We start from the raw sequence: 26,504 nt of genomic DNA on the forward strand, positions 1-26,504 counted from the left end.
TGTTTTGTGGGGATTACTAGCTTGATTTAACAAACTAATCTTGGAACCGTGTATTCATTTGGATTCCGTAGGGTATAAAATTCAACCTGAAGAATGGGCAACATTGAGTAGGAGTCAACATAATTGATTTTTCACGTATCATATTACTAGTAAGGTGTTCAACCACAAAACCATGCTTTTCAAAAACATTTGCAGTGGCTTCGCGGCCACTTTTGGGCTGCCAAATCCAGAGAACTAGCGCCATTTTTGGACCTTCGTTTAGCATCAGCACAAAATTCCAACAAGAATTTAACGACCTTCGAGCGATTGTATTGTACAGCATGGTGTAGCGCTGTATATCCACTGGAGTCAGTGGCGTGTATGTCCGCTCCCACTGACCAAAGGGAGCGAATAGCCCCACGAACAGCCCCCTCATTACCAAGAAAGGAGGCTTTATGCAGTGGCTTCAAGCCTGATTCCGAGATGTTGGCATTTTTGAATCCTTGCGCCCATCTGACAACAAAAGGTCAACTATTTACGTGGGGCCCTTGTAGATAGAAACATTCAAAGTGGCCATGTTATACGTCGTATCATGAGCTCCAGCGTCCAGTAGAAGTTGGACCATTTCGACATGTCTTCCATCAGCAGCATGATAAAGAGGGGAAGAGCTGTACTCTGATCAGAATTCGTTTGGATCTGCCCCCTTCTTGAGCAGATGATTTAATCCACCTGGGTGGCCCGAGAGAGCGGCCATCTGCAATGGCGTTTCCTTTTCCAAGTTCAATGGGTCCTATTTGGCTCCTGTATATAGAAGTAAGTCAATCATTTCAACGTGGCCCTGGGCCGCCGCATCGTGCAGTGGAATTACCGACGGAACAGAAGCGACATTTATATCAGAAAACCAGACTCATTCACGTTCTGAGCATCATGAGAAAATTAGATCAAAACTTTGACAGGCTCCCTTCGCTCATTGTCTCGCAGTCCTCCGACAATAGATGGATTCACAAGTAAACATTTTGCTTCAGCGGCAAGACCTGGATATCCCTTGAAAAACTCCCATGCTGTATATAGAAGATTCCGAAAGCCTCCTTGAGAAGCGATCGTACGCTCATACGCATCCTGTAAGCGACTGAAAGTAACCCATTCGACCCCAGCACCCTCATGAATATGTCCGAATATATGTAGCCTTGGGCGAACCCTCCACAGCGTCTGTAGTAGATGAGGACATCCAGATTTCAGCAGGTCGAGGTGGGCAAGTGGCGGTCCATGGGTGATGAGAATATCGACTCCTTCCGGCACCGAGTCTGCCCATACATCTTCGCTTTGGGGGTATTGAAATGCCCAGTTTCCGTGACGCGGGGAATAAGGGCTTCCGTAAACCCTGAGTTGTTGACCATTTGGGCAGCAGATTGTCACCTCGTTATTTTCCAAGTAGATTATGTCACCCCAATCTAAATCTTCCCGATCTGAAGATGTTTGGATAGATTTGTCACTCAAATTGGCATCAAGTAATAGTTCGTGGTTACCGGCAATGACGACTTTGATGGGGTGAGGCTGGGCACGTATCCAGTTGAGTGCTTCTTGGAGTTCCTTTAGAGATCCAGATTGTGTCAAGTCACCAGCATGTATCAGGATGTCACCATCCGGGACTTGAACGCTAGCATGAGCGTTGTGGGTATCGGAGAGGCAAACAATCTGGACGGGGTTTGTAAGAGGGATGGCTGGAATGGGCTCGCGCCAACAATAAAGCTTTCGGGCCAGAAAAACGCAAGGGCGGGCCCAAAAATTTTGCCAATGGCTAGGTCTCTGTCGGTTGAGAAGTTCATCGAGGCTGGACATAGCTGGCAGCTTTAAATGGTGAGAAATGGCTTGTTAGGACTTGAAGGAGGTGTAAATAGCTTACTTTGATCCGACTTGGGGAGACAGTCAGCGGAACCAACCCCGATTAGGTACTCTCGTTGGCACGAATATGTCATAGCAGGTCAGGTGACTATGTATCTCTAATACAACAATCAACTTGGACTTGCTAACTAGTAAAGCGGGGGATGCTCGTTGGCGTCGTACTTACTGACGCAAAGGTCAATTCAGCTAAGGATATAACTTGAATAAAGCACAAAGGGGATATCAAAGAGCCATAAGCTTGAATTTTGAGAAGCTATTACTATAGTAAATTATATGTGTGTAGCTATATGAATTAAAGATTTGAACCTTCCATCTCTTCTATAATAACTATTCTAGTTTAGTCATCACCACTAGAGACATAGGGGAGACCAGTGTTACGGGACTCAGGTCAAAGAGGGTGAAGGAGAGGAAGCGTAGCTTCCATCACAACTCTCCTATATAAGGGCGGCCTAGGTATGTGTAAGATAAGTCACATGCTCAGGTAGAAAGGCAGCAAAGTAACTCCGGCTCATCACACCACCTCTCTTTAGCCTGATTACCACAATCAGCAAAAAAAGCTTTCTGGCCCATACTCTGATATCTCTGTATTTTATTATTGATATAGACACAAATTTAGGCAGGATCAGGCTGTAGCAAGGACAAATAAATAGAGGGTGTATAATAAATAGAATACTAAAGGGTCTACCTTTTATGTTTAGAGTTTACCAAATCAGCCCAAGACATAGTGGAGGAGTAGCTTTTGACCACATCACGAAAGAGCTGGTCCAGTTCTACCCCTTGATTCATTATGTTCCTGGATACCCCGGGGCCTAGGTATACCTAGCTGACGACTATCTACTTCAGATTTTGTATGAAATTGAGAAGATTCGTGTCTGAGCGGATTGTGGTGCCGAAGTCACTATTTGCTTTTCCAAGGTTAGGACGTTTATTATGATGATGATGCAATCTATGAAACTCCATAGACTTCCTTCCATAGCTCTGAATACCACTGCTTTCATTTATTCTGAGTAGGTTATGAGTCCTCTTTTTGAAGCTATTCGCGTTGTTGTTGGGGGTAGGCACCGTTACGAGGTAGCGTCTGCGCGTATCTCTCACTTCGGGCAACCACGCCCACTTTCATCTCAACTTGAACCTTCCATCCATACAACAACGTCCTCTATCGCCATCTCGTCAATCTCGACCTCTTTCTCAAGGAGTTCCCTCTCCTGATTTCTATCAAGGTCACTGAACACCTCTGACTTTACCAAATACGCCTTGCTTCCACCATCGCCGTCGCCATGTCCAGTTTCAATGAGCCTAAGCTCAATGATCTCATTCCCACCCTCACCGGTGCTGAAACTTCGTCTCCTGGAACAACTCTCTTCGCTGGGCTCTCGACGTACGCGATAAGCAACTTTACGAGCTTCTTATTGGTAAATATCCGAAGCCAGTTCCTACTATCATCCCTGCAGCCCCCGCAACTGCAACCACTCCTGCGATCCAAGCAGCCACAACTGGACCTGATCCAGCCGAACTGGAGGAATGGGAGACTAAGTCACGCTTTATTATTCCCTGGATCAACGCAAAGATCTTTGATAATCTCAAGTGTTACATTGACACCGCTGAGAACGCTTTTGTTGCCTACAATAATCTTCGTCAAGCCTCCACCTCACTGATCTTAACTGGATTCGTTCGTTATGTGAAATGCACTAGTTTATTCTACCATGGAACCAAGCAGGATCCCCAGGACTTCATCAATCGCTGGCGAGCCGCTCTAGAAGAGGCTTCTCGGTTTTGTGGTCCTTTCCCTAGCCGGCACATCTACTATCAACTTCTAATCGCGATCGGATACACCAAGGATATACGCCAGTGGCTGGAATTACTCGAGCAAGACCCCTTGGCCACTTGCGAATCGATTTTAAAGCAGACATACGCGGACTTTGTGACCTCTGAGCATAGTCGCCTCCCCCCCTGGCAATACCAATCTGTTCATATGTCCGCTCTTGATACTAATTCTGCTTCCTCTCCCTCCAAGCATGGTCGCGTGTCACAATACTGCGAGTTTCACAAGAGCAGGGCTCTACACTCCACTGATGACTGCTATCTCAATCCTACCACCTGCAACAACCTTCATAACGACGGTATGGAATGGGGGGGTCCCCTTTTGCTACATCTTCATTTCTTCTGCATTAGGCATCAACGGTATGGTCAAATTGCTCTCTCTCATGTCGGTTCGTGAGGGAGTGCTCGGCAACCATCTCTAGCTTCTTCCCTCACCTCCATCTTCTTCCTTCCTAACCCTGAATATCATTGCATTTTTTTTAATTCCGAGTAGAACATTTTTGGCAATGTGCGCAGGAGCTTCACGTTGGGACCTACCTACTGGTAGTAGTGGCTTTAAAACACTGGTAGCTGAATACTGGGTCGATTGTGGTTATGGAGCTCCGTGGATACACGATGGTCTGAAGTTACTTCGTGATCCACCATGACCCGATCAAAAAGCATTAGAGAAAGTGAATAAAATATAAATTACTAAGTCCTAGTGAATAGAGAATGAACCAATGCATTTGAATCTCTCAGCCCACCAAATCACCACTAGAAACTATTACACTACATAATTGGAGGTATACACAGGAATATGAGATCGGCTCAACGGAGCCCTTCAGGTTCACTCAAGTAGTGAGGGCATGATATAACTGGTCAGCGGCGCTTCCAAGATCTCACGACGTAGCTTAGGCTCCCAGGAATGAACAATATAGTCAGAAACCTGTAATGTCAAACAAGAGAAGAGGAGATCACTGATTTGATGCCATGAATCCGCTCCTAAGCGTTTCGCAATTTTCAACATCCGACCCGCGAACCATGGCCGCGCAGATGGAGAAGCTGCTGTTGAGGAGTACTGGGAGAAATCAGGTAATTCCTCTGACAGAGAAGACGATATGATGTCGTCTACGCTCGCGTAACCGTCGTTGCATGTAAGGAGAATTTGCAGGATAGCCTCGACTGAGCCGCTCATGCTGACTTCACTATCGATCATGGAATGTTCGAGGGTCTTGAGGAAAGTGCCCGCGTGTATGGGTGAATAACGGTAATCCCAGAGGGCTGCGTTCAATATCATCAGCGCAGTGAAACGGGCGACCATCTGTTTGCGGTCTCCTGACGCCGTAAAACGGGCCCCTGGTGGCGCGGCTAGAATTTGAAACAGGAGAGATGATTCTTGAACGGATGCATGGCGGGATAGGTCGCATGACTCTGGATTGGCTTTTTGGTATAAAGCAAGCTGCTCACAGCGACGGAGAAAGTCGAGGAATTCTTCGCACTGGAGCCGAATTTCATCCATTGGTGACAACTGCATGAGGCTATTAATTGTGGTGGAAGGCGGCTCGGAACAGGGCGTATTATCTGACAAGGAGGAGGTGGAGTATGGCGGAGAGGGCATGGAGTGAGGAGGTTGGGAGGGTATTGAGGGAGAGATTTGTGAGGGGTGGGTGAGAGGTTCGGTTGGGACATTTTGGATGGAAGGGGGTGTTGGTTCAAACGAGAAGCTGAGGCCGCGCGTTTCGTAGCCAGACAGTATATAGTCTTGCCAATTAATCAACATGCCCAGTCGAGTGTTTGCAAAGGCAGCAGGGCCACCACGTGCGCGGATCATATCACGAGCTGCACGCATATGCATCCAACTAAATTCCTTGCGGCCAGGGCGGGGATCAAAATCTTCAAGAGCGGCTGCACTTAAACATGATATGATTGCAACATCCGAGGTATCGCCGGGGTTTTTGTGTATATGTTCACGAAGCATCCTGATGGCACGATCTCGATGCAAGAGGCCATCGGCCGTTTCTCCCTCATTCCGGACCCAAGCCCAAGTATTTGCAGCATGAACAAGGATAGTATTTTGAAACGCGACAGCGCCTTTCATTGCCTCGGGAACAAAAACTGCTGTATACCAATTATGGGCCTTGAGCGATCGAAAATGTGTGCCATAAGAGCAGGCTGGCATATCATTAACATAGAAATCGAAGAGCCTCTGGCCATCGAGATCCAGCTCGATGGGGAGGGTATTGAATGGATCTGTTCTTGCGGCGCTCATAATGGATCTTGGCGATTGTGTAAACTCAAGAGGGGTCGTCGGCGCGGATGACCAGGAAGCTATACTGCTCCAGTCTGTCGGATGACTATGGGTTTGTGGAGATATATTCATAAGACGTTGTGGCTCAAAGGGATTGTAGGGCTGAATGGAGGAGGTTCGATAAGGCAAGTGGGTGGTGCTTTGAGCCTGGACTCGCAGCATAGATGCGCTGGAAGATGTAGTGACAGCCACAATCCGGTCCTGGCCAATATCTTCAATATCTGCAGAAGCATCATGTTCGGATACTGGTGGGGGTTGCTTTGTAGCATTTGTGGAGAGAGGATCTTGCGGGGTGGGGTGAATCGTATCCTGAACAGCTTTTCTGGTCGACTTGCGCTTGGCTGCACGAGTCGACTTTGGCCGGCCACGCTTCGCCGGGCGAATCGGTTCGGCCTCTTCTTCTTCTTCACCCTCGCCTGGCTGTAAATCGCCCTTTTTCTGGCGCATATACTCCTGCATAACATGCCGCTTAACCTGGGTCAGGTTGCTTCGGCTGTTATTCGAAGAGTCGATAAATTGCCACCGCACGTTGGACGCTTGGGGTTTATCGCTGGAGCTGGCGGGGCCTGAATCTGACATGGCTAACACGGGGGAGTTGAGAATAACACGCATACGTATCTCAGCCGCTCGCCCGTAGTTGTCCTCGATTTGTTAGAGGGAGCGCTGGAGAGTTGGATGGAGGAGATTGAATGGACTTGGAACTTGGGGATTGACCGATCGATGAGCTGTGTCTAACGGCTTTGCCTGCCTGTGGGGCGGAAGGGTTGGATTTGAAGAGGATGGTGAGCAATCCAATGATGACGCTTGAAGACGCACGAATAATTTAAAAAAAGAGTAGGCGGGACAAGAATAGGAACAAGCTACTCCGATGACGGTCAGCGTGAGTAGTGCATCAGCGCAGATCCACTGGGCGCTCGTGCATTGGACCCGATGAGGCCAACTGAGACCCCACTTGGCAAGGCTATCTGATTTCGACAGAGAATGGGGATGGGGTGTCAGCGAATGAGTAGAACAACCCCCTCGACACAAGTGGGCCAGCGGTGACCCCTGGGATTAGAGATGATCCTTCTGGCCAAGCATGTGGTGTTCCACCATACAGGGTTGGGAATGGGGGCGAAAGGAGAATGAAGAACGACGAACGGCGAGGGGACTGGAGAGGATCCACTGTGCGATCAGTACTTGATCAGGACAGAGAGTAGAGTAGATCAGATCAGTGGGCTGTTGAAAAGTTTGGATGAGCTCGCAGAGGTCGCACTGTTTTTGGTTAGCCGCTGCGATGTGCTGCAGACCCAGCGAATTAGTCTGCTTAAGCGTGGAGAAGAGGGTCCATTAGGGCAACTCGGGTGTATTCCGAGGCTTTGATAGGATAGAGGAGAGAGCAGGGTAGATGGAACTGGAGAAAATCAGGAATTGGGAATATTAGTAGGAAGAGTGTAGGCTAGAGTAGAAGTGGTGGATGGAGATGGAGATGGAGATGGTAGGTAAGCAGTCACGGTACTCCGTACTACTACTCTACCAGTTTCAGACTATATTACATTATTCAACTTCCTTCGAAACAGCCCCCTCTCGGCAATGCTTTTTTTATGCAAACTTCGGCTCATCCTGCACTTTAATTGTCGATCCACCGTTCCTGCAAATGAGCTTGGATCTCGTACGGAGTACGGAGAAGTGCATTCTCTCCGGTCCCCCGCCCAGCCTTATCTAGGTAATGGGCAAACTTCAATTGCGACTTTGGAATTATGGGAGCAAGAACATATTCAATTAGAGATTAATGGGGATTTAAGTTAGCAATCTACTCTGTACTCCGTACGGGGTCTCTCTCTGCCCTACCCACTCCATCTCACGGTGGAGTCTCCACAGCTTGTCAGCGACATACCATCTTCGGCATAGTCTTAGTTGATCACTGTTAGGGACATGTCCGTTTTGGAGAACCCCTTAATTTAAATTAATTGAAATGCACATCGGGCGTCAGATTCCTATTTCCTGGGGGCCGAAAGGCGTCGAAGATAGCCATACTGTCTGTACCTGGAGAACTCGGAGAATGAGAATCGCACAGGCCCCTTGGTTCAAACAGTAGACAAATACTCCGTAACTCTGTACTCCGTACGGAGTACTCCATCCAGAAATCTCACAGACAGACCCCGGACGGTCGGGAGATAATTACCCTCCGACAACGGCGAACCCGACACCAGGGGTCCATCGATGATCGCCAACGGCTAGCTTAATCTTACCCCGTGCGTATGTACTTCTTGAAGACATAGCCCCACGGAACGTGCAGGTGTATAGTGCATCTCGTGGTCCTCCTGCCTTGTTTCACAATACCTGACGACTCATGGTAGACATTGTTTCGCTGCAGCTAAATGGTGGTTGCATTGCCATGATGTATCTGCATATTCTCTTATTGGGATGATTCACTGGCGTCGAAATCCTTTAATTTGACGGCACGTTCTGACCACTAGGACTGGCCGTAGGTGAGGAATGCTCGGCAAGATGGATGATCAAAATGACATCTTTCGTCTGCATCGTCATCATCCAATATGTAAGCCCCTGAGATGTTCCACTCAAGATACTCTGCATAAATGGGTTTGGGGGCCATAAGCGCAACAATGCAACATACACCTTCCCAACCCGGAGCAAGTGGCGACTGGGTGTATAGGTCAACTATTGGGGAGCGGGTTGTCTGAAATGAGATGACAAGATGAATCTTCGACTTGGCGGGAATCCTGGGACATAATGAATGGTGCGTATTTTCAGAGGTGGATCGCTGTAGGATTGGGCATCGTAGTGTTTTCGCGCATCCTAGCCTAGGAATTGCGGAAGGATAAGAGCTAGTCGTGTCTTACAGCCCACTGAGGTGCAATGGGACTGTATTTGCATTTGCATTTGTCGTTCGTCGATATCCAGGCGATCTAGGATTGCGAGAAATAGTGACTTATCAGCGTTGTCTCTAGTCCAGTCTAGTTAGCACAACACAGAATGATTAGTAATCTTTATTATCTTGCACAAAATGACCAAGGCAGTGTTGTGTGTTCGATGATGGAAGTGCAAGCAGGTGCAAGAGGCCCCCGGCTACAGCGCGGCGTGGCGTGAGATCGCCTTGAATATCTTCACCGCCTTCCTAGCTTGAGTGATCGCAGACCAAACCGCGGAGCTTTGGCACAAAGCGAAGACAATCAAGGGACGCCGACACGCTGAATATTGGGGGTTTGCATGATCTTAACTTGCTCTTGGATTTATCCTACCTCTTTCACCACTTCCAACTACCCCCCGATCACCCATTGGACGAGCGCCGCCGCCTGGTGTCAGCTCTGGAGAACCCGCGCGAACCTCCGTGAGAAATCCGCCCAGTCGACAGGAACCCCCTCGACCGGCCCCTGAGGTGTGTATCGCTCGTCGCGTGGGCATAAGGGATCTCCGACTGGGAGCTTGGAGCATTAAATAGGTTCATGCGAGACCCATTATGCCGCAAACATTCACGTTCGGACTCTGCATTTAGCCCAGCCCTCCCACCCTTCGATCGATACGCTGTGAACTTGCCTCGTCTGACCAGGCGCAAACTCTCCTAGTCTGCGCAAATATTCGGGGCATACAGAGAACGCCATTCCCACATTTATCAGTGCCTCAAATACATTGTCTGTCGTCATGGCGCCGGACATGGAGGCCGGCGCGATTCATGTAAACGGGTTTGCGGAAGGGGCAGAGGCCTCCGATTCAACCAACAACCCTTACGAAACAAACCCAGCAAGAATCCCGCGCGATGACCCGTTTCTCGCCCAGAGCGTTGAATATGGCCGTTACGCCCCGCATCCCACTGATTTCACCCCGCGCTACCAGAACTGGTATCAGTCTGATCCCGAGACGAACACTTTTTGGCAAGAGGTGGCGCAGAGATTCTGCACTCCGGGACATTCACTCAGGATATCGGCACCGAGGGAGACATTCGCTGCTGGCAGTGTGATCATCCGAGTCGACCATGGCCCCGTCGTCAGCGGAGTTGCGGAGCGAAACTCGTGCGCCAATGCGAATGAGCTTTCCGCGGCCCGGAAAGTCGAGGAATCGCTGCGTGAAATCGGCGTCACAGTTCCGGTTATACATTTCTGCGGCACAATTGAGGGTAAGAATGTGACGGTGGAATCGCGAGTACCGGGTGTGTCTCTGGATGTGGCATGGCGATATCTAAGCACCGAGCAAGTGGCTACCTTCAAAAACCAGTGCCGTCAACTCTTACAACATATTTCAATCATCGACCCCCCTCCCACCGAACCTTCCTACGTTTGCCGCGGGCTCAATACACAAACACCACCTCCCGGGCGCGAGACGGAGCAGTCAATACTTCTTGCTGAAAAGGGCGCCGATGAGAATCTTTCCTTCACACACAATGATTTGATCCCAGCAAATATCATCGTCAAAGACGATCGGATCGTGGGTATCACTGGATGGCGGGAAAGTGGATATTTTGGCATTGCTCGAGCTCAAAAAGTGCACAAGTCATTGAAGGATCTCCAGCTTGGCCCACAAATAAGCGGAAATGATACATGGCTTGATCTTTATGATGAGGACTATGATTCTCGCAGAAGTGCGCCATTGGTTGCAAGCAAAGACATTGCTCTGCCATCCGTCAAAACGGAACCTTCAAGTTCAACTCTGGAAAAATTCCCTATCAGCGACGACTTGGATACCAAATCGCTAGGACTCGACGGAGCCAGCGATTATCCGACATCGAAGCAGCTTGCCAACTTGAAGAACGGAACAACCTCTCGCGCCTCGTCCTCCGACCGGTCATCACCCGCGACATCGGTCAAGCCTGCATCAAATAAAAAAGCGGGATCTGCTGCTACGAAGAAAGGCACGGCAAAGAAACCGGTTGCTAAGAAGCGCAAGGCGAATGATGTGGATGCAGACAGTGCCGACGGACGTCGATCAAATACACCCGCATCTCGCGCCAGCAAAGGTCCAGGCAAGAAGCAAGACTCTGTCTCCATTGCGGGGTCCCCAGCACCCGAGGACAAGAAAAAGAAAAAGAAAGGGGCGAGGAGACGTTTGGTAGATGAAGATGATGAGGATGTCGAAGATCCAAACGAGCTCTTTTGCATCTGCAGACGACCCGATAATCACACATGGATGATTGGGTGCGACGGTGACTGCGAAGACTGGTACCATGGAAAATGTGTCAACATCGATGCTAGAGATGAAGAGTTGATCGAGAGATACCTCTGTAAGTTCCTATTCATGTTTTTTCCCCCTTGGCTCTGAATCCGATCTGACCAGAAAAACGACAGGTCCAAACTGTGAAGAGAGAGGACAAGGTCGCACAACATGGAAACCAATGTGCCGATTACCTGAATGTCGTAAACCGGCACGCGCCACTCCCAAGAACCCTAGCAAGTACTGCTCCGACGACCATGGCCTGGAATTCATGCGACAGCAAACTAGCCAATTCAAGCTTGGAAAGGCCCGAAAGGGATTCGCAGATCTAGGTAGCATGGGCGGTATTCTCACGGCCGGCGATCTCAAAGCTGCTATACTCGGCGTCAGTTCGGTCGAAGACTTTCGCAGACTAGGTGATGGAATCATCTCCCCGCCAGCTTCTACAAAGGAGAACACGCCGAATTCCGAGGTGAAGAGCGAAACAGTGCTGCAGGCCGGTAATGGATTTGACATCAACCCCAAAGGCGTGGAGTATACCCCCGAGGAAGCCGCCCAAATGGCGAGGTTGCGCAAACTGCGCGACGACCTCCTCCACCGTAAAGAGATGCTTGCCGCACGCTCGAAGTTTGTGGGACTTTTGCGGCCGCGGGCCAAGGGCTTGGTCGAAAAGCTCAAGCAGAAGGAGCCGAAAGGCGGATGGAAGGATATCTGCGGGTTCGACTCACGGGTTTCGTGGTCGGATGAGGAATTTGATGAGTGGCGCTTATCAGAGGCCGGGAAAAGGGCGCTTTCAGAGGGCACGGTCGAGGCTATGGCTGCTAGCTTGCCCGGGAACACGGATGCAGATGGCGATACAGCGATGGATGGAGAGGGTGAGGATGAATTGGCCTCCTTAGCTCGTGGTGTCTGCACGAAGAAACGATGTGAGCGACACAAGCAATGGGTCAAAGTACAACAGCAAGATATCTCGTTTGAGGAGACCACCGCAGACGAGGATCTTGCCAAATATGAGGAAGAGGCACGGAATGTCGCCGAAAGTGCCGTTCTAAGAAGATGGGCCGAGAAAGAGAATATTCCTTCTGGGTCCAGGTAGACCTCGCTGATCTATCTTTTCTCTCCCTTTCTCCTCTGGCATCGTGGCTATGTGTTTAGTGAATGGTGACAAAGAAAACAAAAGCTTGATACCCCTTTCTTTTAACTGAGATGAAAAGCATGGCTCATGGGTTGGAGTTGGTATTTTGTAAGAGGTAGCTCTGAGGAGAAAGCTTGGAATATTGAATACAGGACGATCGGAAAACTTCTCCCAGTTTGCATTGGCATCGGTATGGCGCTTTGCGAGGGTGGATCTAGTGTCGCGATTATTGAATGGCGAATCATTTTTGTACGAGTAGCATCAATTGCATCGAATTAGAAGCCATCGATATTTATATTTGTTTTAGCCTAGGGTGGTAACGGACGTCATGGGATTGCTAGTAATATTGTTCACGTACTAGGGGCCCATACGCTCCATTTTCCGAGTCCAGGTCCAATTCGGGATTTGATCACCTCGGCAACTTGAGAGGTCTTGACGTCAGATAATAGTATATGAGTATCGATTCCTTGGTCAAGCGTTTTCATGAGAAGGGTAGTGAGAAGCGACGATCCTGGTGTTTGGAAGATTGAGTGAACGCCATCATCCCACGATGGACGAGTTTCTTCCTCCTGAGGCTTCGTCCGGTTTGCACCCTGTTGATGAGTTGATTCAAAAGCTGCAGGGCCAAGTCCATTGGTGTTGACGAGGATAGTTGAGAGGTAGGGGGCGTGGGTTCGGGACATGCGGTTTAAATTACGGAGAGTAGCTGACAATAAGGCCGTTCCTCTGACTGGGTTTGATGCTCGAATGACGCCGTCAGCGAGGGTGTCGAGTCCAACCACGATCAAAATCACGGGCTGATTGTTTCGCGCATTATATGCCTGCTGCTGCCTTGTCTTTTCGATTTGTTGAAGTGACCCCGAGACTTGACCAATGGCCTGGGCTGCATTTGGAAAATTATGCACCGGTAGTAATTGCACGGTGTCGAGTCTTTTGATTGCTTCTTCCTGGGAGAGCTTTGGCTCAATTGAGCTCGATCGCAGAGCACTGAGTAGAGTTCTTGGAGCAAAAGCTTCGAAACCACGCGGAAATATGATAAAAACGCGTGGCTCAGATGAAGCAGGGTTCTCAGATAAACTCTTTATGAGCAGATGTCGGGGAATCTGAGATGTCTGAGTGAGATAATGTGCATACAAATGGGAGCAGCAGTATATACCTGAGCGATATAATCGTCGTTGTCTTTATCCCTCGACCTTAGTCTGGAGAATCCAATGATAGTGCCGCATGTGAATATCGTTGATTGAGAGGCTTGAATGCCTTCGTCCCAGTGTCTTTTGAGGTTCCAATCATTCAAGTTGCTGTCTGCGGTGCCATTCCAAGGCCCGCCGGGGGTTGCTGGACTGCATGGCTGGGGGAGAAGGGAATTGGCTAGGATTGGGAAAGCTGGCTCGGCAGAATAAACATTTGATGCCAAAGCCATTACTGACCATGGTTTAGTCAACCCTGTGAATCGAGCCTTGGAGAGTTCATGGTAGGAGAAAGCGGTGGGTGGCGGGTGTTTGAGTAAATTATCGTATTACCGTTTCATGTGACTTCAATTATCGTCGTTGGTCCTCAACTCACAGGCACCATAAGAGTAAAACATCATATAAGGGGGGGGATTTATATATCATTAACTCGTGATTGATCAATTTTAAAGTGTTGATTTCATCATGACGACCGGCTGCGAATCGCAAGCGGTTTTGGTTATGTAATGCGTCCAAGCCGTAAGATGATCCCTCCGACTCAAGGGATCCAGTTGCGCTTATACTATACTACTAATTAATGAAACTTCGCCAATTCAATGAACAGGTGATAGATTCCGTCTCCATATCCCACTCTCATCATGGGTCCAGTTGCTTCCCATGTTATCTTGCAAGACCCTGATCAAGTCTTCGCGTACTGCCTCAACATGGAGATCTCGACTGCAGAATTCGACGATAGAGGGATGTTGATCAATATGCCATCCTATGATGGAATATGCACTCTCCAGCTCCATCCAAGGGTCATTTGGATCGAGTGAACCACGTTGCTCCAGTTCAGTAGCGTGGTTATTGACATTGGGGGCCAATTGAATAGTCAGTTGGTGCAGATTGGCCATTTTGGATATGGTATTTAATATGAGCTCCATATGGTTGAAGAATGGGAAAACAGCGATATAGGAGAACGACACAAAGTTCTCTAATATCGTCGTCAATTCTGGGAGAACCGGGGGTTTTGCCTCGACATCCGGTGAGTGTGCCTGTGGCTGGAGATGAAAACCCCATTCGCCAACAAACGAGGGAACGCGACCCAGGAAATATTCGTAATGGTGATATGCCTTTAGAGAAGAGGATTCATTGAAGGCCATTGAAGTCCATGGACGAGCCGTGAGCAGGTTAGTGCAATATTCTAAGTTTTGCAACGAGGATAGATCACGAGGGGGGCGGGGATCTCGTTCCAATTGCAAGATCTGAAGGTCAATTTCAAATGCCCAATTGAAACCGCCTTGAACCGGTGCACTCAGCGTTTCTCCTATGAAGACTGGTGGAGCTAGAAGGGTGATGCGATCTGGATCTAGATAGCGGAGGACTCTGCGCCACCATGATGGATCATCCGCATATACCGCGGTTGGTGGAGAAATGGCCACGAGAGAAGTGACATATTGGTTCAGGTTCGAGCGAACCAGAAAGGTACGGAATTCAGGCTCATCCTTCAACTCTAGACAAGCATGTGAGAAGAGTATTGGCCTGACTAGATCTAGAAGTTGGCTTGAGGTGAGAGCAAGGTGCTTGAGATTTTTGTCTTGAGGCCCCGATCGAACGAGATGAAGATTGGGGGACAGATAGAGCTGAGCCCGGGACGGTGGCTCGGTGGCCAATATGGTGAAGATGTGATGCAACAACTCATTCGGAAGTCTTAGCAGGGGACACGGCATGGTAGTAGGTCGTCTCACAAGGGAGGGGAGCTCGGGAAGGAGAAGCAGGTCGAAGTGCCGGAGGGTCTCCACCTGACCGCCGCTGCAGCCCACTTGGCTTGTTGGTCAGCGGTGACTCAGCTGGATCCAATAAGAGTATCTGAAATACTCATTCTATTAACTATCTATTGAATACATGACACGGAGTATACGGATTCAAATTCAGAAGAGATGATGAAATAGACAGATACAGAGTTGACATTATCAAGCCCAACCTGGGACAAGCGTCGATTGTATGTTTAATTTTAGATCGAACCCCAGCCGGGAATCCCCCGTTGAAGGTGGAGTGCATCACTACTGCAGCCAAATCTTCAGGTTCAATCAGACTACAAAGTAGTACCCTGATGCATTGGTAATTTAGGGAGCACGGGGTACTCCCACCCTCATATCATATTATACCCTATCCAAAGTATCCCATCATACCATCTAGACTTTGTACTAGTAATATAAATCCATACTAATACTAGTACTGTAGTATTACCTAGGTACCCCAACCTCACCAACGTAAGCGCCAAGAAACGCCCCGCAATCGGCTCTTTCATTTATACTTCAGCTTCAATTTCAGACCTGGAGAGCCTCCTTTGGAAATCTCATCTGCTGGCCTTCTTCTTGATACTCAATAGTTGAGTCTCAACTGTTAAGTTCATTGCAAAACATGAGTCTTATAACTCAAATCTGAGCGCTGATCGGCAACTGAGCAATTCCTTGGTTCCGATAGGCGTGTAGATTGTGGAGATGTCCATCTTTTTTGCCTGGTGGGGCAGCATCGCATCCGGACTGGACTGAACTGACCTGAACGGCAATCCAGTGTGTGCGCGATGGCGATGTGTTGGTTCTGCCCCTCTTTCCGTCTCCCCGATTTTTCCTTTTCTCCCCTCTTCTCCAGCTCCAACTTTGTGTTTCGAATATCTCTCCCTGCTGTAAGTCCGGGAACTCTCTCCGCAGCATCCTCCTCCAGTACTCATCTCATTCCGATTAGCATTTCTTCCATGATGGCTCCTCAACTTCACCAAAGACCCCCCTTCCGTGCGGAGCACTTGGGCTCCCTGCTCCGTCCCCAGGAGCTCCTGGATGTTAAGATTGCCTCAGAGAAGGGCGAGGTTCCCGAGTCTCAGCTCATTCCCGTCGAAGACAAGGCCATCAACGATATTGTCGATACCCAGAAGAAGCTTGGCTACTCGGGCATCTCGGATGGCGAGTATCGCCGCCACAGTAAGTCTCCCCCAAACGGGTTAGTTATGTCGAGGTCATTGTAGCGCTATGCTGACAACGACGTAGTGTTCTGGGGTACCTTTTTCCCCGGCCTTGACGGCTTCGACGAAGTCACCGACTTTGAGACCGACATCTTCCGCCCTTACGCCCCCGATATCGCCGCTTTCCTTGAGGCTGGCCACAAGCCCGGCGAGACCGTTCTCTGCACCGGAAAGATCAAGCACGTTGGAAGCACCTATGTTGACCAGTTCAAGTACCTGGCTAGCCGTGTGTCCAAGGACGAAGTCAAGAACCTGAAGATCACTCTGGCTGCTCCTAACTGGTACCACCTGCGTTACCGTGAGGGTAAGGCCTACCCCAAGGATGTGTATAGCTCCGACGAGGAGTACTTCGGTGATATCGCCAAGGCCTACCAGGCCGAGCTGAAGATTCTGTACGATGCTGGATGCCGTAACGTGCAGTACGATGACCCTAACCTGGCCTGTAAGTTACCCCTCAATCATATCTCATTGGGGACATGAAGCTCACATTAAATGACAGATTTCTGCTCCGAGAAGTTCCTGGACGGCTTCAAGGCCGACAAGGGCAACGTTTACACCGCGGATGATATGTTCGAGAAGTACATCAAGCTGTACAACGACAGCTTCATCGGCCTGCCTGAGGACATGCACGTCGGTGTTCACCTGTGCCGCGGTAACTTCGTTGGAAGCCGTCACTTCTCTGAGGGTGGCTATGACCGTATTGCCATCAAGCTGTTCCAGGAGCTGAACGTGCACACCTACTACCTGGAGTACGACACCGAGCGTTCCGGTGGCTTCGAGCCCCTCAAGCACCTGCCCACTCACAAGAATGTCATTCTTGGCGTTGTGACCAGCAAGTTCGCCACCATGGAGGACAAGGAGGAGATGAAGCAGCGCGTCATCAACGCCGCCAAGATCATCGCCGAGGGCAACAACATCACTGTCGAGGCTGCTCTGAACCAGGTCGGCGTCAGCCCCCAGTGTGGCTTCGCTTCCCACCGCGAGGGCAACGCTATTGACTGGGATGGCATGATCAACAAGCTTCAGCTTGTCCGTGACATTGCCAACGACATCTGGCCCAACCAGGCTTAAAAGTCCTGCTCTGTGAGCCGGGACATGTATTGCATGACCTCAACAAATACCCATCTTGTACATTTGCCATCTGCCACGTCCATTCTCTGTTCGCCTTCTCAACAATGCGATCGGGTCTGGGTTTTCCTTAATTTTGTGTATAGCTCGTTGGCGGTGGTGTCTGGAATACCAACTCAACGTATGATTCTTGAAAATAGTCAATATACTCGTGTTCATGATAAATCTGATCCCAAAATATCAACAAACCGGAAGAAATATGGTAAAGCTGAGAGCAGGAATGAACGTGGAATCCCCCTCGTTTTATGGCCACCAAGGTTGCCCTGCAAGGTCCTCCCGTCAGGCGAGGTGGTCCAGATCAGTCCCCACATGAGTCGGGGACTCAGATCTCTAATAAAATGCCCGGCACGGAGTATTGCAAGAGCAATTCTCACCCAGTGGCTCGATAGCTTCGTAAAAACCGAGCTAGCCATTTTCGACAATGCCCCGCACCTCATGCTGACCGGGGACATGTCAAATATCAAAGTTATCCGAACAGCAAAATTATCTATTAATGGCCTTTACAGCTGAGAATTAGTTGTATGTAAGGGTCATAATGATGTTTGTATCCAAGTGTACCTGACAGACACATCAAAATGTCAGGTCTCGAAGTGATCGGTGTCATCGCAAGCATAGCCCAGATCGCCAATCTTGGCATCAAACTCTCAGTCAAGCTATGCACCTTCTATCGCCGAGTCAAAGATGCAAACCAGTCCATTCAGAGCCTTTCTAGTGAAGTATCCCTTACATGCACGATACTTCAAGAGCTGGGGGCGGCCCTTTGTCGGGACGAGCAGGCCAAAGTTTGCTCCGAGAAAGCATTCAAGACAACACAAGAAGTGCTAGGCGAGTGCATAATTGTATTCAACCGGATCGATGAAGCAACCGAGGAGGAAAATACCCGAGCTGGGAAAGGTCGCTTCCAACTCCGGGCTCAAAAGTTCACTATTGCCTTTATGAGTTCAGATATAGATCTGCTGAGGAGCAATCTGGAAAGATTGAAGTCGACAATGCTACTCATGCTCAATGTGATCATGTATGCCGGCAGCTTCGCAGGTACAACTTATCTTGACTTCGAAGTTGCTATGGCTGATTAGATTTAACAGGGCCAATTAAGTTTCTGTGCTGTCAGGCCAACGTGAGATAGTTCAATCACTTCTCAAAGACAAAGACAAGCAAGAAAGTGAATCAAAACACCATGACCTTGCCAGATCAATTCAGATGGTCCACATCCACGACAACGCAGGTTCAGAAGATAGTAGAGGCGTGGCTGCAATGGCCACAGCGACATCTTCGACAGACGTGCCAACGTTCAAAACCAAAGCAACATCACCGAGGATGTCCCAAGCCGAGCGAGTAGCCATGCAAAAAGATTCTAAGTCACGAGGTTGCTCAGGCACAGGCACAGGAGTATGATTTCAGACTATGTACCTCAACTTAGTATATCAAAATTTCGGCATTAGCCGGCTTGGTGCACACTCTCATTCAGCGGGCCCAATAATGTTTTTCTCTTTAACGGCGGATCTCTTGTGCGTGTTCACGTTCTCGACCTGCGCCAAGCCATGAGAATTGAATCCAGGAGCATTGAGAATCAGATCCCAGCATTGGCTTCCGTGTCAGACGTACCTCGTAGCACGGCTCTGCTTCCGATGCCTCCACGATGCGGCCGGTCAAACTAGACTTCGAGGTGCAGACATTGTGGATCACGCCGATACTCTTATTGGTATTAGAGTTTGGGCCTATTTGCGTAAAGGATACCATCAGCTAGTGTAAAAACATAGTTTTAAGTCCTCATAGAAGCCATACCGCCAACGGGTTTGTAGTTGACTCGCTGTCCTTCTCTGAAGTGGGGCATTTTCTTCGATAGAGGTTTCTGACTTTTCGATAAAGTCACGTAACAAAGGATACTTTTAGACTATCAAATAAAATATTGTCAAAGGACAGAATACTGTGGAAGGAATCAATTGGTGGCAGAACGATGTTCTATCAAGAATTTACTTCTCGGTTTATACTTGTTAAGTGGCAAGTATTTAGGAGTTTGATCTCCGGAATTCCTCGTCACATTGACATGCTACGTAATAGGGAACCAATGGCAATGAATGGGTTCTACTGTTTTAGGTAAGACGGAAACGCCTTCAAAAGATCTGGTAGACATTCGGGATAGACATCATCACGTAACAATGAGAACAGAACGTGACCCGTGAGATTTGGGATACCGAATTCGCCCCACACCGGAGGTCAATTCCGCGGAATGAACTGAAGATCAAGCAAGTTGGCCAATTGAGTAGAGCACTGTCACATTCAGTCAGATGTATGTCATTTTAGTCCAAGTTGATTCTCTATCTCAGCTCCAAAAGTCAACTCCCCTCCGCCTCTTGAAAACCAGTCAATTCTATACACATCGGCAATCCACAATAATGACAAGGGAATCGAACACTGGAAACGCTGATGATATAAACCACTTGTGGAGAATTAAATAATTAAGGCGGAGCTCCGGTGAGTCCGTGTAGCAACAGAGGGGATATCATAGAAGGAAAATGGGACCATAGGGGGGTAAAGAAGATAAAAGATAGAAGCGGCCGCGCACAAAGGAGATGAAAGCAAAAGCATAAAGGAAGTAGAAAACCCAAATGCTGCGTCGTATTGTCATCAAACACGGGACATGAGTCGAAAAGCGAAATTGCTTCACGGACGGTGCAAGGTGTTATACACAAGGCTGGGGAGGGGAGCCTCTCGATATCGCAGCGGGGCGGGTTTATTTTTGCGGCTGGGTCTTGACATTGTTGGAGAGCCATGCCTGGAAGTGGAGACGTGCGGGTCAGCTATTGTTTTGGTCCCGGTCAAGCAAGACAGGGAAGGAAACTTACCAGGCCTTCAAAAATACCGGTTCCATCTGTCGCCACACTAGGCGCGACATACCACAGCTTGTCCTTGAGCTTGGTGAGCTGGAGTTGTTGAGTAACCTCCTCGGGGCTCAGGTCTGGTCAATTGGTCAGTATGGGAAGGCAACACGGTAACTTGGATAGCGAAAGAGCAACAGGGGGAACGTACGGCCGCCGATATCTTGCTTATTGGCGAACACCAGCAAAAGGGCATCCTTCATTTCGCGATCGTTGATAATCTTGTGTAGCTCCGAACGGGCCTCCTCCATGCGCGCGGTATCGCTTGAGTCCACCACGAAAATCAGACCTTGTGTGCCGGAATAGTAGTGTCGCCAGAGAGGACGGATCTTGTCCTGACCACCGACATCCCATACGTTGAACTTGACATTCTTATAGGTAACGCTCTCGACGTTGAAGCCGACGGTAGGGATCGTAGTGACGTCCTGGTTGCTGAGTTTCAATTTGTAAAGAATAGCTGGGATGTTATCAGCAACCGCATGTGATATATGAAAAACCCAAGCCAGCTCCAGGGGTATCCTTACTGGTCTTCCCAGCAGCATCCAAACCCAGCATCAGGATCCGCATCTCCTTCGTGCCGAAGATCTTCCCCATCATCTTGGATACTTGGCCGCCCATCTTGGCGACGCGTCAATTAAAAATGGGCGAGAGAGAGGTGAAAGTGTGCAACAGCACAAGGACCAGTATCGAAGGAGTCGATTCGGGTCGAGCAGCAGGAGTGAGAATCAAATCAAGACCAGACAAGGACACGACAAGAAAACAGAATCGCGGGGGGGGAAAAGGGGCAGCACCTCGCCGAGCTGACTCAGCCACCCCCGACGTTTCGTTTCGGGCTCCACTGCTCATTTACTGCAGTGGCTCCTATCGACTCGAGTACGGAGTATGAATGGAGAACTCAGTACACAAGATGTATACAATGTATACATACTCTGTACTTCGATTTCCAAGATAACATCCCAATGGGTTCGGCGCAGGAACCATGGCTGGTGAGAGTTTACGACGTCATGTCCAACACAATCACGGTCACACGCTCTACACTACTCTCCGGCATCTTCATATTTGCATGCTTGTACACCCAGATATTCCCCTCCAAGAGTTCATCCCCTTCTCTTTATCCCCAGACCGAATTAACTCAAGATGCCTCACGACGGACACGCATTTTCACGTCATGCCTCGGTGACGCGGCAGCACCGACTATCACAGCAGTTTCAAGGGAATGCTTGGCTAGCGCCTCTGTCTGATGTATGCACAACTCCGAGAGACATTGGATGTCTTTCATAGCCAATTCAAAGCTGACAGGACAAGACTATTTATGCTGGAGTTTCAGGCTTCTTCTCCGACGACCATACCTCGACGATCGCAATCGCAATCCGAGACCCTACATACCTACTGGATTTCATACAGACGACGATCGAATCCGATCGCGATGGCAAGCTAGCGACTGACTTCATAGTTTCCCAATTGAAGCAATACGCCGAAACCCACTTGGAGAAGATCATGGGGCTAGCTATGCCCCGGCATGTCGCAACCTTTTGCAAGTCCCTCTGTTCCCGGGTCTGGGCTGAGATCGACGTGGTTCCTCTCGTTCTGCCAGAATGTAAAATGATGAATGGATTCACGCTTCTCCAGCCAGCCACCACATATGCATGGGATAGCAAGACCCTTGATGAACAAGCGGAGTCCATGTCGCGAAAATCTGTTAGGTTCGTAGGATCGGCGACCCTGTGGATCGCGGATGCTGATCCTTGCGCAGATTGTTTGGTCCGGAAAACATCCCCTTACTGCAGGTCGGTTTAAAGAGCCTCGTGGAAGTCGACACGGCATTCCACGTGCAGTTGACAAATTTGGAGGACTTTCAAAAAACCGTATCCGAGAGGACCTGGTCTGCGGTACTACATTATGCGGCTGAGCTCAAGGAACGAAATGTGAAAATTGCTTTTTTCAGCGCGACTCCGCAGGGTGGAGGTGTTGCTTTGATGAGACATGCCCTCGTGCGGTTTTCGCATTGCTTGGGCACGGACATCAAATGGTGGGTCCTATAGTATACCTTCCTTCACGAGCAGCGAAAGACTAAATGAGCTTGTCTAATCCTATCGTTAGGTACGTTCCAAAGCCACGACCAGGCGTCTTTCGAGTAACGAAGGATAATCACAATATTCTCCAAGGCATCGCTCGCCCGGAAGAGCGGCTGACCTCAGCGAACAAGCAATTGCTGGAGGATTGGATTCAGGAGAATGCCAAGCGATATTGGACTACTTCCGGGGGTCCTCTTTGCGCACCCTCGGAGGGAGGCGCAGATGTATTGATCGTGGATGACCCCCAGATGCCCGGATTAATCCCACTAGCCAAAGAAGCAGCTCCAGATCGGCCGATCATTTTTCGAAGCCACATTCAGATTCGAAGTGACTTGATCGAGGAGGGTGGGACGCCTCAAGCCGAAAGCTGGGATTTCATATGGAATCATGTCAAGTTATCTGATTGCTTCATTAGCCATCCCGTAAGTGCTTTCGTGCCAAAGGATGTGCCACCGGAGATGGTGGGATATATGCCAGCTTCAACCGATTGGTAAGTGGACTCATGAGCAAGGGATCCTGTGATAAGTGCTGATATGATACAGGCTAGATGGGTTGAACAAGAATATGCGAGATTGGGACGTGGCGCATTACGGTCGTATCTTTAATGCTGCATGCAGGAACGCGGATATGACCACGATCCAATACCCAGAAGGTAAGACCATTGATAAGCATGCATGGGTTAGATAACCATCTGACCGTGTCATCCTACCCATCTACTAGATCAGTACATCGTACAGATCGCGCGATTCGACCCATCTAAGGGTATATTTGATGTGTTAGACTCATATGAAAAATTCCACGACCGACTGACTCGTGAACGGCCTGATTTGACTCCCCCGAAGCTTCTAATCGGTGGACATGGCTCAGTGGATGATCCGGATGGGGCAATCATCTATGATGAAGTGATGTATCACATCGCACACGGCATTCCGCATCTACGAAATCAGATCTGTGTCATGCGGCTGAGGCCATTGGATCAGGTTTTGAATGCGCTCATGTCCAAGGCAACCGTCGCATTGCAGCTGTCGACGCGAGAAGGCTTTGAAGTAAAAGTTTCAGAAGCAATCCACAAGGGCAAGCCTGTGATCGCAACGCGCGCTGGGGGCATTCCCCTTCAAATTTCTCACGGCAAGAACGGGTTTCTTGTGGATGTCGGCGATTCCGATGCAGTTGCAGGCCATTTGTTTGATTTGTGGACGGATAAGGCTCTCTACGACCGTATGTCGAGATATGCCCTCCATCACGTCTGTGATGAAGTTAGTACGGTGGGGAATGCACTCAATTGGTTATATCTCGCATCGAAGTTGTCCAAAGGCCAGCCTGTGCGACCTCAAGGTCGCTGGATCAACGACCTAGCCTTCGAAGAACTCGGGGCGCCCGTTACGGACGGTGCGCAACGGCTAACTCGCGAGGTACAGGTGGAAAAGATGGGTTAGTGAAGTGCATTCTCAAGTACTGTTAGCTTGCGCTGAGCTTTGCTCTCTGATGCCCGTGAACTTTTTAAATATGTTCTGGTAATATGTATATATGATAGTATCCGCATTCAACAGCATTTGTCTCGATCAAGCGTGGCTAATGCAGGGTTGACAAGAAAAGAAAAGCAAGGGTATCATTCGGCGACAAATCAAAAATGAAAAAAAAAAAGATGCATGATAAATCTTACGGTCTCCCCACAGCCCGATACCTTTCTCTCGCCAATCCACCCTCCGCCCCCTCAACGCCATACCCCTCGCCAACCTCGCCAACAATCCTGGCAGGCTTACCGCCAACCACGCACCAACTTGGCACAACCATAGCTGGAGGAACAACCGCCCCGTCAAGCACGACGGAGAAATCTTTTATGATAGCCATACTTCCAATCGTAGCCCCAGCCCCAACATGAACATGGTTCCCTAGTGATGCAGCTTCGACAACAGCCGATTCGCCGACAAAGACGTGATCACCAATCTTGAGAGGATAAAATGAGTGTACACCGCGGTGTAGTCTGCTCGGCGGGCGCAGGATCGCACACTTGGAGATGTAGCTGTATCGGCCGACGGTGATTGCGACGCTCGGCGTGTTTGACGGTGGAGGGGGGGTTGTTTGGGTCTGTTGAGGCGGCGGTGGCAGGAATCCGGTAGAGATCTCCTCGGATGACGGCTTCGGCTTGAATGACAGTCTTTCCACCGAGAATAATGTGTTGTGTGCCGTGGATTTGGGACCGGCGCGAGATCTTGTTTCCCGTGTCCTTGGTGCGCGTTAGCTGGGCTTCTTTTCTTTGCCATTGGTGGTTTCACCAGAGGTGGCTCGGGGTGTCAGTGAACGGATCGCGTTGTATCAATTACATACAGTCTCAATGTACTCGCCCTTGGCAGCTTTGGGAGGCATGTTGGGTGCGTGTGGTTTTGAAGCTGGTGATTGTCTTCCCCCGTTGTTGATAGGGAACGCGGAGGAAGGCGGTCAGAGACCATCAATGTATGCATACATCTACTACATCTGGCCAATGAAATAACTACACTTTTCTCTGGGTTGTGCTTCCTATGATTGCTTCTAGAATCTTGAGCACGAAAAGAACATAATCTCATCTTGTTTCTAATTTTACCAGATGAAATCGAGGCTGGTATCAATTCCATCGTTCATATTTATCCCAGAAGGTGTCTTATTACAAAAACACGCGGCTATCATAATTACGTCAATTATAGCTTATACAAATCCGAGATTGAGGCCAGATTTTTTCATTTTTATCTGTTGGTTTTAAAGGTATCAATGCTTCCTCCTCTTGAGTTGAATTAAGAAACTCGCCAGATCTCAAACAAGTGCCCTTGGCAGTTCGCTGGTTATAGATGCAGGCATTATTCAATGTCTTACGATTCCTTCCTTCCCCCTACAACACCAAAATATAAGTATCAGGGCATTCGACAATGCCTAAATATAATAAAAAGAGAGTCAATTCAATATGCACAACACAAGGGTTTATCAAACCCCTACGTCATCATGTCTATCGACGAACATTCCTTCCTGAAATGTTTCGTTGAATCGGACGAGAAGCTCCTCACATTTTCCTGGAGATCTTACGACTACCTCTCTCAGACTGTCCTTATTGAAATACAGTCAGACGAGCACGCAACTGCAATCAGCGCATTTAGTGCTATCTTCAGTACCTGGGTACGACCGATCAAGGATACTCCTCTGGCATATACGGCTTCGATGAATGTCTGCGGGGCGTTGAAGGAGAAAAAACCAGATTTTTCATGGACATCGCTTCATTCTCCCGCTGGTCGATTGACGAGATGGCCAATATTGGCTGGCGAAGTGGCCTGGTCTGAACCGCGTGAAAAGTTGGTTCGGGATATGAGGTTTTGGCTTCAGGAATCTCGCGGAGAAGTCAAAGTCGCCTTATCTATCACCGTGCATGCTTGTGGTCGGATAACTGTTGAAAAATGGGGTATCGATGCTGGCGACGAAAATGCTTCTCCATTCGTGATGCAGAAAATTGAAGTTTTTCGGAAGTCGCCGCTGAGTTGTTCGAGGGTTATTGGAGAACTTACAATTAAGTTTGAGGAGGTCTTTGTGCGGGAGAAGAGAGAAACCGAGACCGACTTCACTCTCACCGAGAAGGATATGGAAGAAGTAGCAGGACAAATATGGACTGTACAGTTCTCGGAGATGTCTCGGGAAGATGTTGGAGGCTTGACATAAAGACTAATACTAGTTTGATTGTAGTTAGGTGCCAGTGTACATAAAAAATCCGCAGAGCCTATGCAAGAAGAGGAAAATAGCCTTGTCATGAATTAACTTCAAATTTGAACTATACACTAAAGCTACAAAGCCTTCGATAACTAAAAGCACAATTTCTGGATATCCTGGAGAACAAAGTCGTTCCCGAAAACAAAACCAAAACGTAAGCCATGGCCACCCACAAGGGATGCCGCACATTAATCCTCGTCCAGACCTCATAAGATCGGTCGTGAAGGGGGTATATTTTA

At 48.9% G+C, this 26,504-nt stretch overlaps 12 protein-coding genes across 12 annotated transcripts; 6 read left to right on the plus strand and 6 right to left on the minus strand.

Annotated features, from left to right (window-relative positions):
- Nucleotides 1-915: 915 nt before the first annotated feature.
- Nucleotides 916-1,818, minus strand: N7533_007335 (metallophosphatase domain-containing protein; the record flags this gene model as incomplete). Its single annotated transcript, XM_057103985.1, has 1 exon — nt 916-1,818. The coding sequence occupies one exon, from the start codon at nt 1,816-1,818 to the stop codon at nt 916-918; it is 903 nt and encodes a 300-aa protein (XP_056958942.1).
- A 1,340-nt stretch (nt 1,819-3,158) lies between these two features.
- N7533_007336 (uncharacterized protein) lies at nt 3,159-4,099 on the plus strand (the record flags this gene model as incomplete). The annotated part of the gene is given in 2 exon segments (XM_057103986.1): nt 3,159-3,293; nt 3,308-4,099. The coding sequence occupies 2 exon segments, from the start codon at nt 3,159-3,161 to the stop codon at nt 4,097-4,099; spliced, it is 927 nt and encodes a 308-aa protein (XP_056958943.1).
- Nucleotides 4,100-4,528: 429 nt separating this feature from the next.
- N7533_007337 (sigma-70 region 2 family protein) lies at nt 4,529-6,568 on the minus strand (the record flags this gene model as incomplete). The annotated part of the gene is made up of 1 exon (XM_057103987.1): nt 4,529-6,568. One exon carries the CDS (start codon nt 6,566-6,568, stop codon nt 4,529-4,531), a length of 2,040 nt encoding a protein of 679 aa, XP_056958944.1.
- Nucleotides 6,569-9,631: 3,063 nt separating this feature from the next.
- Nucleotides 9,632-12,230, plus strand: N7533_007338 (putative PHD transcription factor; the record flags this gene model as incomplete). The annotated part of the gene is made up of 2 exons (XM_057103988.1): nt 9,632-11,204; nt 11,269-12,230. 2 exons carry the CDS (start codon nt 9,632-9,634, stop codon nt 12,228-12,230), a joined length of 2,535 nt encoding a protein of 844 aa, XP_056958945.1.
- Nucleotides 12,231-12,619: 389 nt separating this feature from the next.
- On the minus strand, nt 12,620-15,165 carry N7533_007339 (F-box domain protein; the record flags this gene model as incomplete). Its single annotated transcript, XM_057103989.1, has 3 exons — nt 12,620-13,372; nt 13,426-13,691; nt 14,088-15,165. 3 exons carry the CDS (start codon nt 15,163-15,165, stop codon nt 12,620-12,622), a joined length of 2,097 nt encoding a protein of 698 aa, XP_056958946.1.
- Nucleotides 15,166-16,196: 1,031 nt separating this feature from the next.
- N7533_007340 (cobalamin-independent methionine synthase II family protein) lies at nt 16,197-17,528 on the plus strand (the record flags this gene model as incomplete). The annotated part of the gene is made up of 3 exons (XM_057103990.1): nt 16,197-16,416; nt 16,483-16,899; nt 16,957-17,528. The coding sequence occupies 3 exons, from the start codon at nt 16,197-16,199 to the stop codon at nt 17,526-17,528; spliced, it is 1,209 nt and encodes a 402-aa protein (XP_056958947.1).
- Nucleotides 17,529-18,160: 632 nt separating this feature from the next.
- On the plus strand, nt 18,161-18,661 carry N7533_007341 (uncharacterized protein; the record flags this gene model as incomplete). Its single annotated transcript, XM_057103991.1, has 1 exon — nt 18,161-18,661. The coding sequence occupies one exon, from the start codon at nt 18,161-18,163 to the stop codon at nt 18,659-18,661; it is 501 nt and encodes a 166-aa protein (XP_056958948.1).
- Nucleotides 18,662-19,045: 384 nt separating this feature from the next.
- Nucleotides 19,046-19,419, minus strand: N7533_007342 (hypervirulence associated TUDOR domain-containing protein; the record flags this gene model as incomplete). The annotated part of the gene is made up of 3 exons (XM_057103992.1): nt 19,046-19,114; nt 19,191-19,303; nt 19,371-19,419. The coding sequence occupies 3 exons, from the start codon at nt 19,417-19,419 to the stop codon at nt 19,046-19,048; spliced, it is 231 nt and encodes a 76-aa protein (XP_056958949.1).
- A 900-nt stretch (nt 19,420-20,319) lies between these two features.
- On the minus strand, nt 20,320-21,082 carry N7533_007343 (ADP-ribosylation factor family protein; the record flags this gene model as incomplete). The annotated part of the gene is made up of 4 exons (XM_057103993.1): nt 20,320-20,361; nt 20,432-20,544; nt 20,616-20,921; nt 20,989-21,082. 4 exons carry the CDS (start codon nt 21,080-21,082, stop codon nt 20,320-20,322), a joined length of 555 nt encoding a protein of 184 aa, XP_056958950.1.
- Nucleotides 21,083-21,601: 519 nt separating this feature from the next.
- Nucleotides 21,602-23,975, plus strand: ccg9 (putative trehalose synthase (Ccg-9); the record flags this gene model as incomplete). Its single annotated transcript, XM_057103994.1, has 6 exons — nt 21,602-21,706; nt 21,770-22,167; nt 22,218-22,493; nt 22,565-23,029; nt 23,082-23,191; nt 23,260-23,975. 6 exons carry the CDS (start codon nt 21,602-21,604, stop codon nt 23,973-23,975), a joined length of 2,070 nt encoding a protein of 689 aa, XP_056958951.1.
- Nucleotides 23,976-24,198: 223 nt separating this feature from the next.
- Nucleotides 24,199-24,906, minus strand: N7533_007345 (dynactin subunit 5; the record flags this gene model as incomplete). Its single annotated transcript, XM_057103995.1, has 3 exons — nt 24,199-24,486; nt 24,551-24,766; nt 24,868-24,906. The coding sequence occupies 3 exons, from the start codon at nt 24,904-24,906 to the stop codon at nt 24,199-24,201; spliced, it is 543 nt and encodes a 180-aa protein (XP_056958952.1).
- A 606-nt stretch (nt 24,907-25,512) lies between these two features.
- N7533_007346 (uncharacterized protein) lies at nt 25,513-26,217 on the plus strand (the record flags this gene model as incomplete). Its single annotated transcript, XM_057103996.1, has 1 exon — nt 25,513-26,217. One exon carries the CDS (start codon nt 25,513-25,515, stop codon nt 26,215-26,217), a length of 705 nt encoding a protein of 234 aa, XP_056958953.1.
- Between the last annotated feature and the right edge of the window lie 287 nt (nt 26,218-26,504).

The sequence above is a fragment of the Penicillium manginii genome (genome assembly GCF_028828005.1).
Source record: "Penicillium manginii strain IBT 31320 chromosome Unknown utg000005l:1.0-5665137.0:1.0-5668048.0, whole genome shotgun sequence".
NCBI lineage: Eukaryota > Fungi > Ascomycota > Eurotiomycetes > Eurotiales > Aspergillaceae > Penicillium > Penicillium manginii.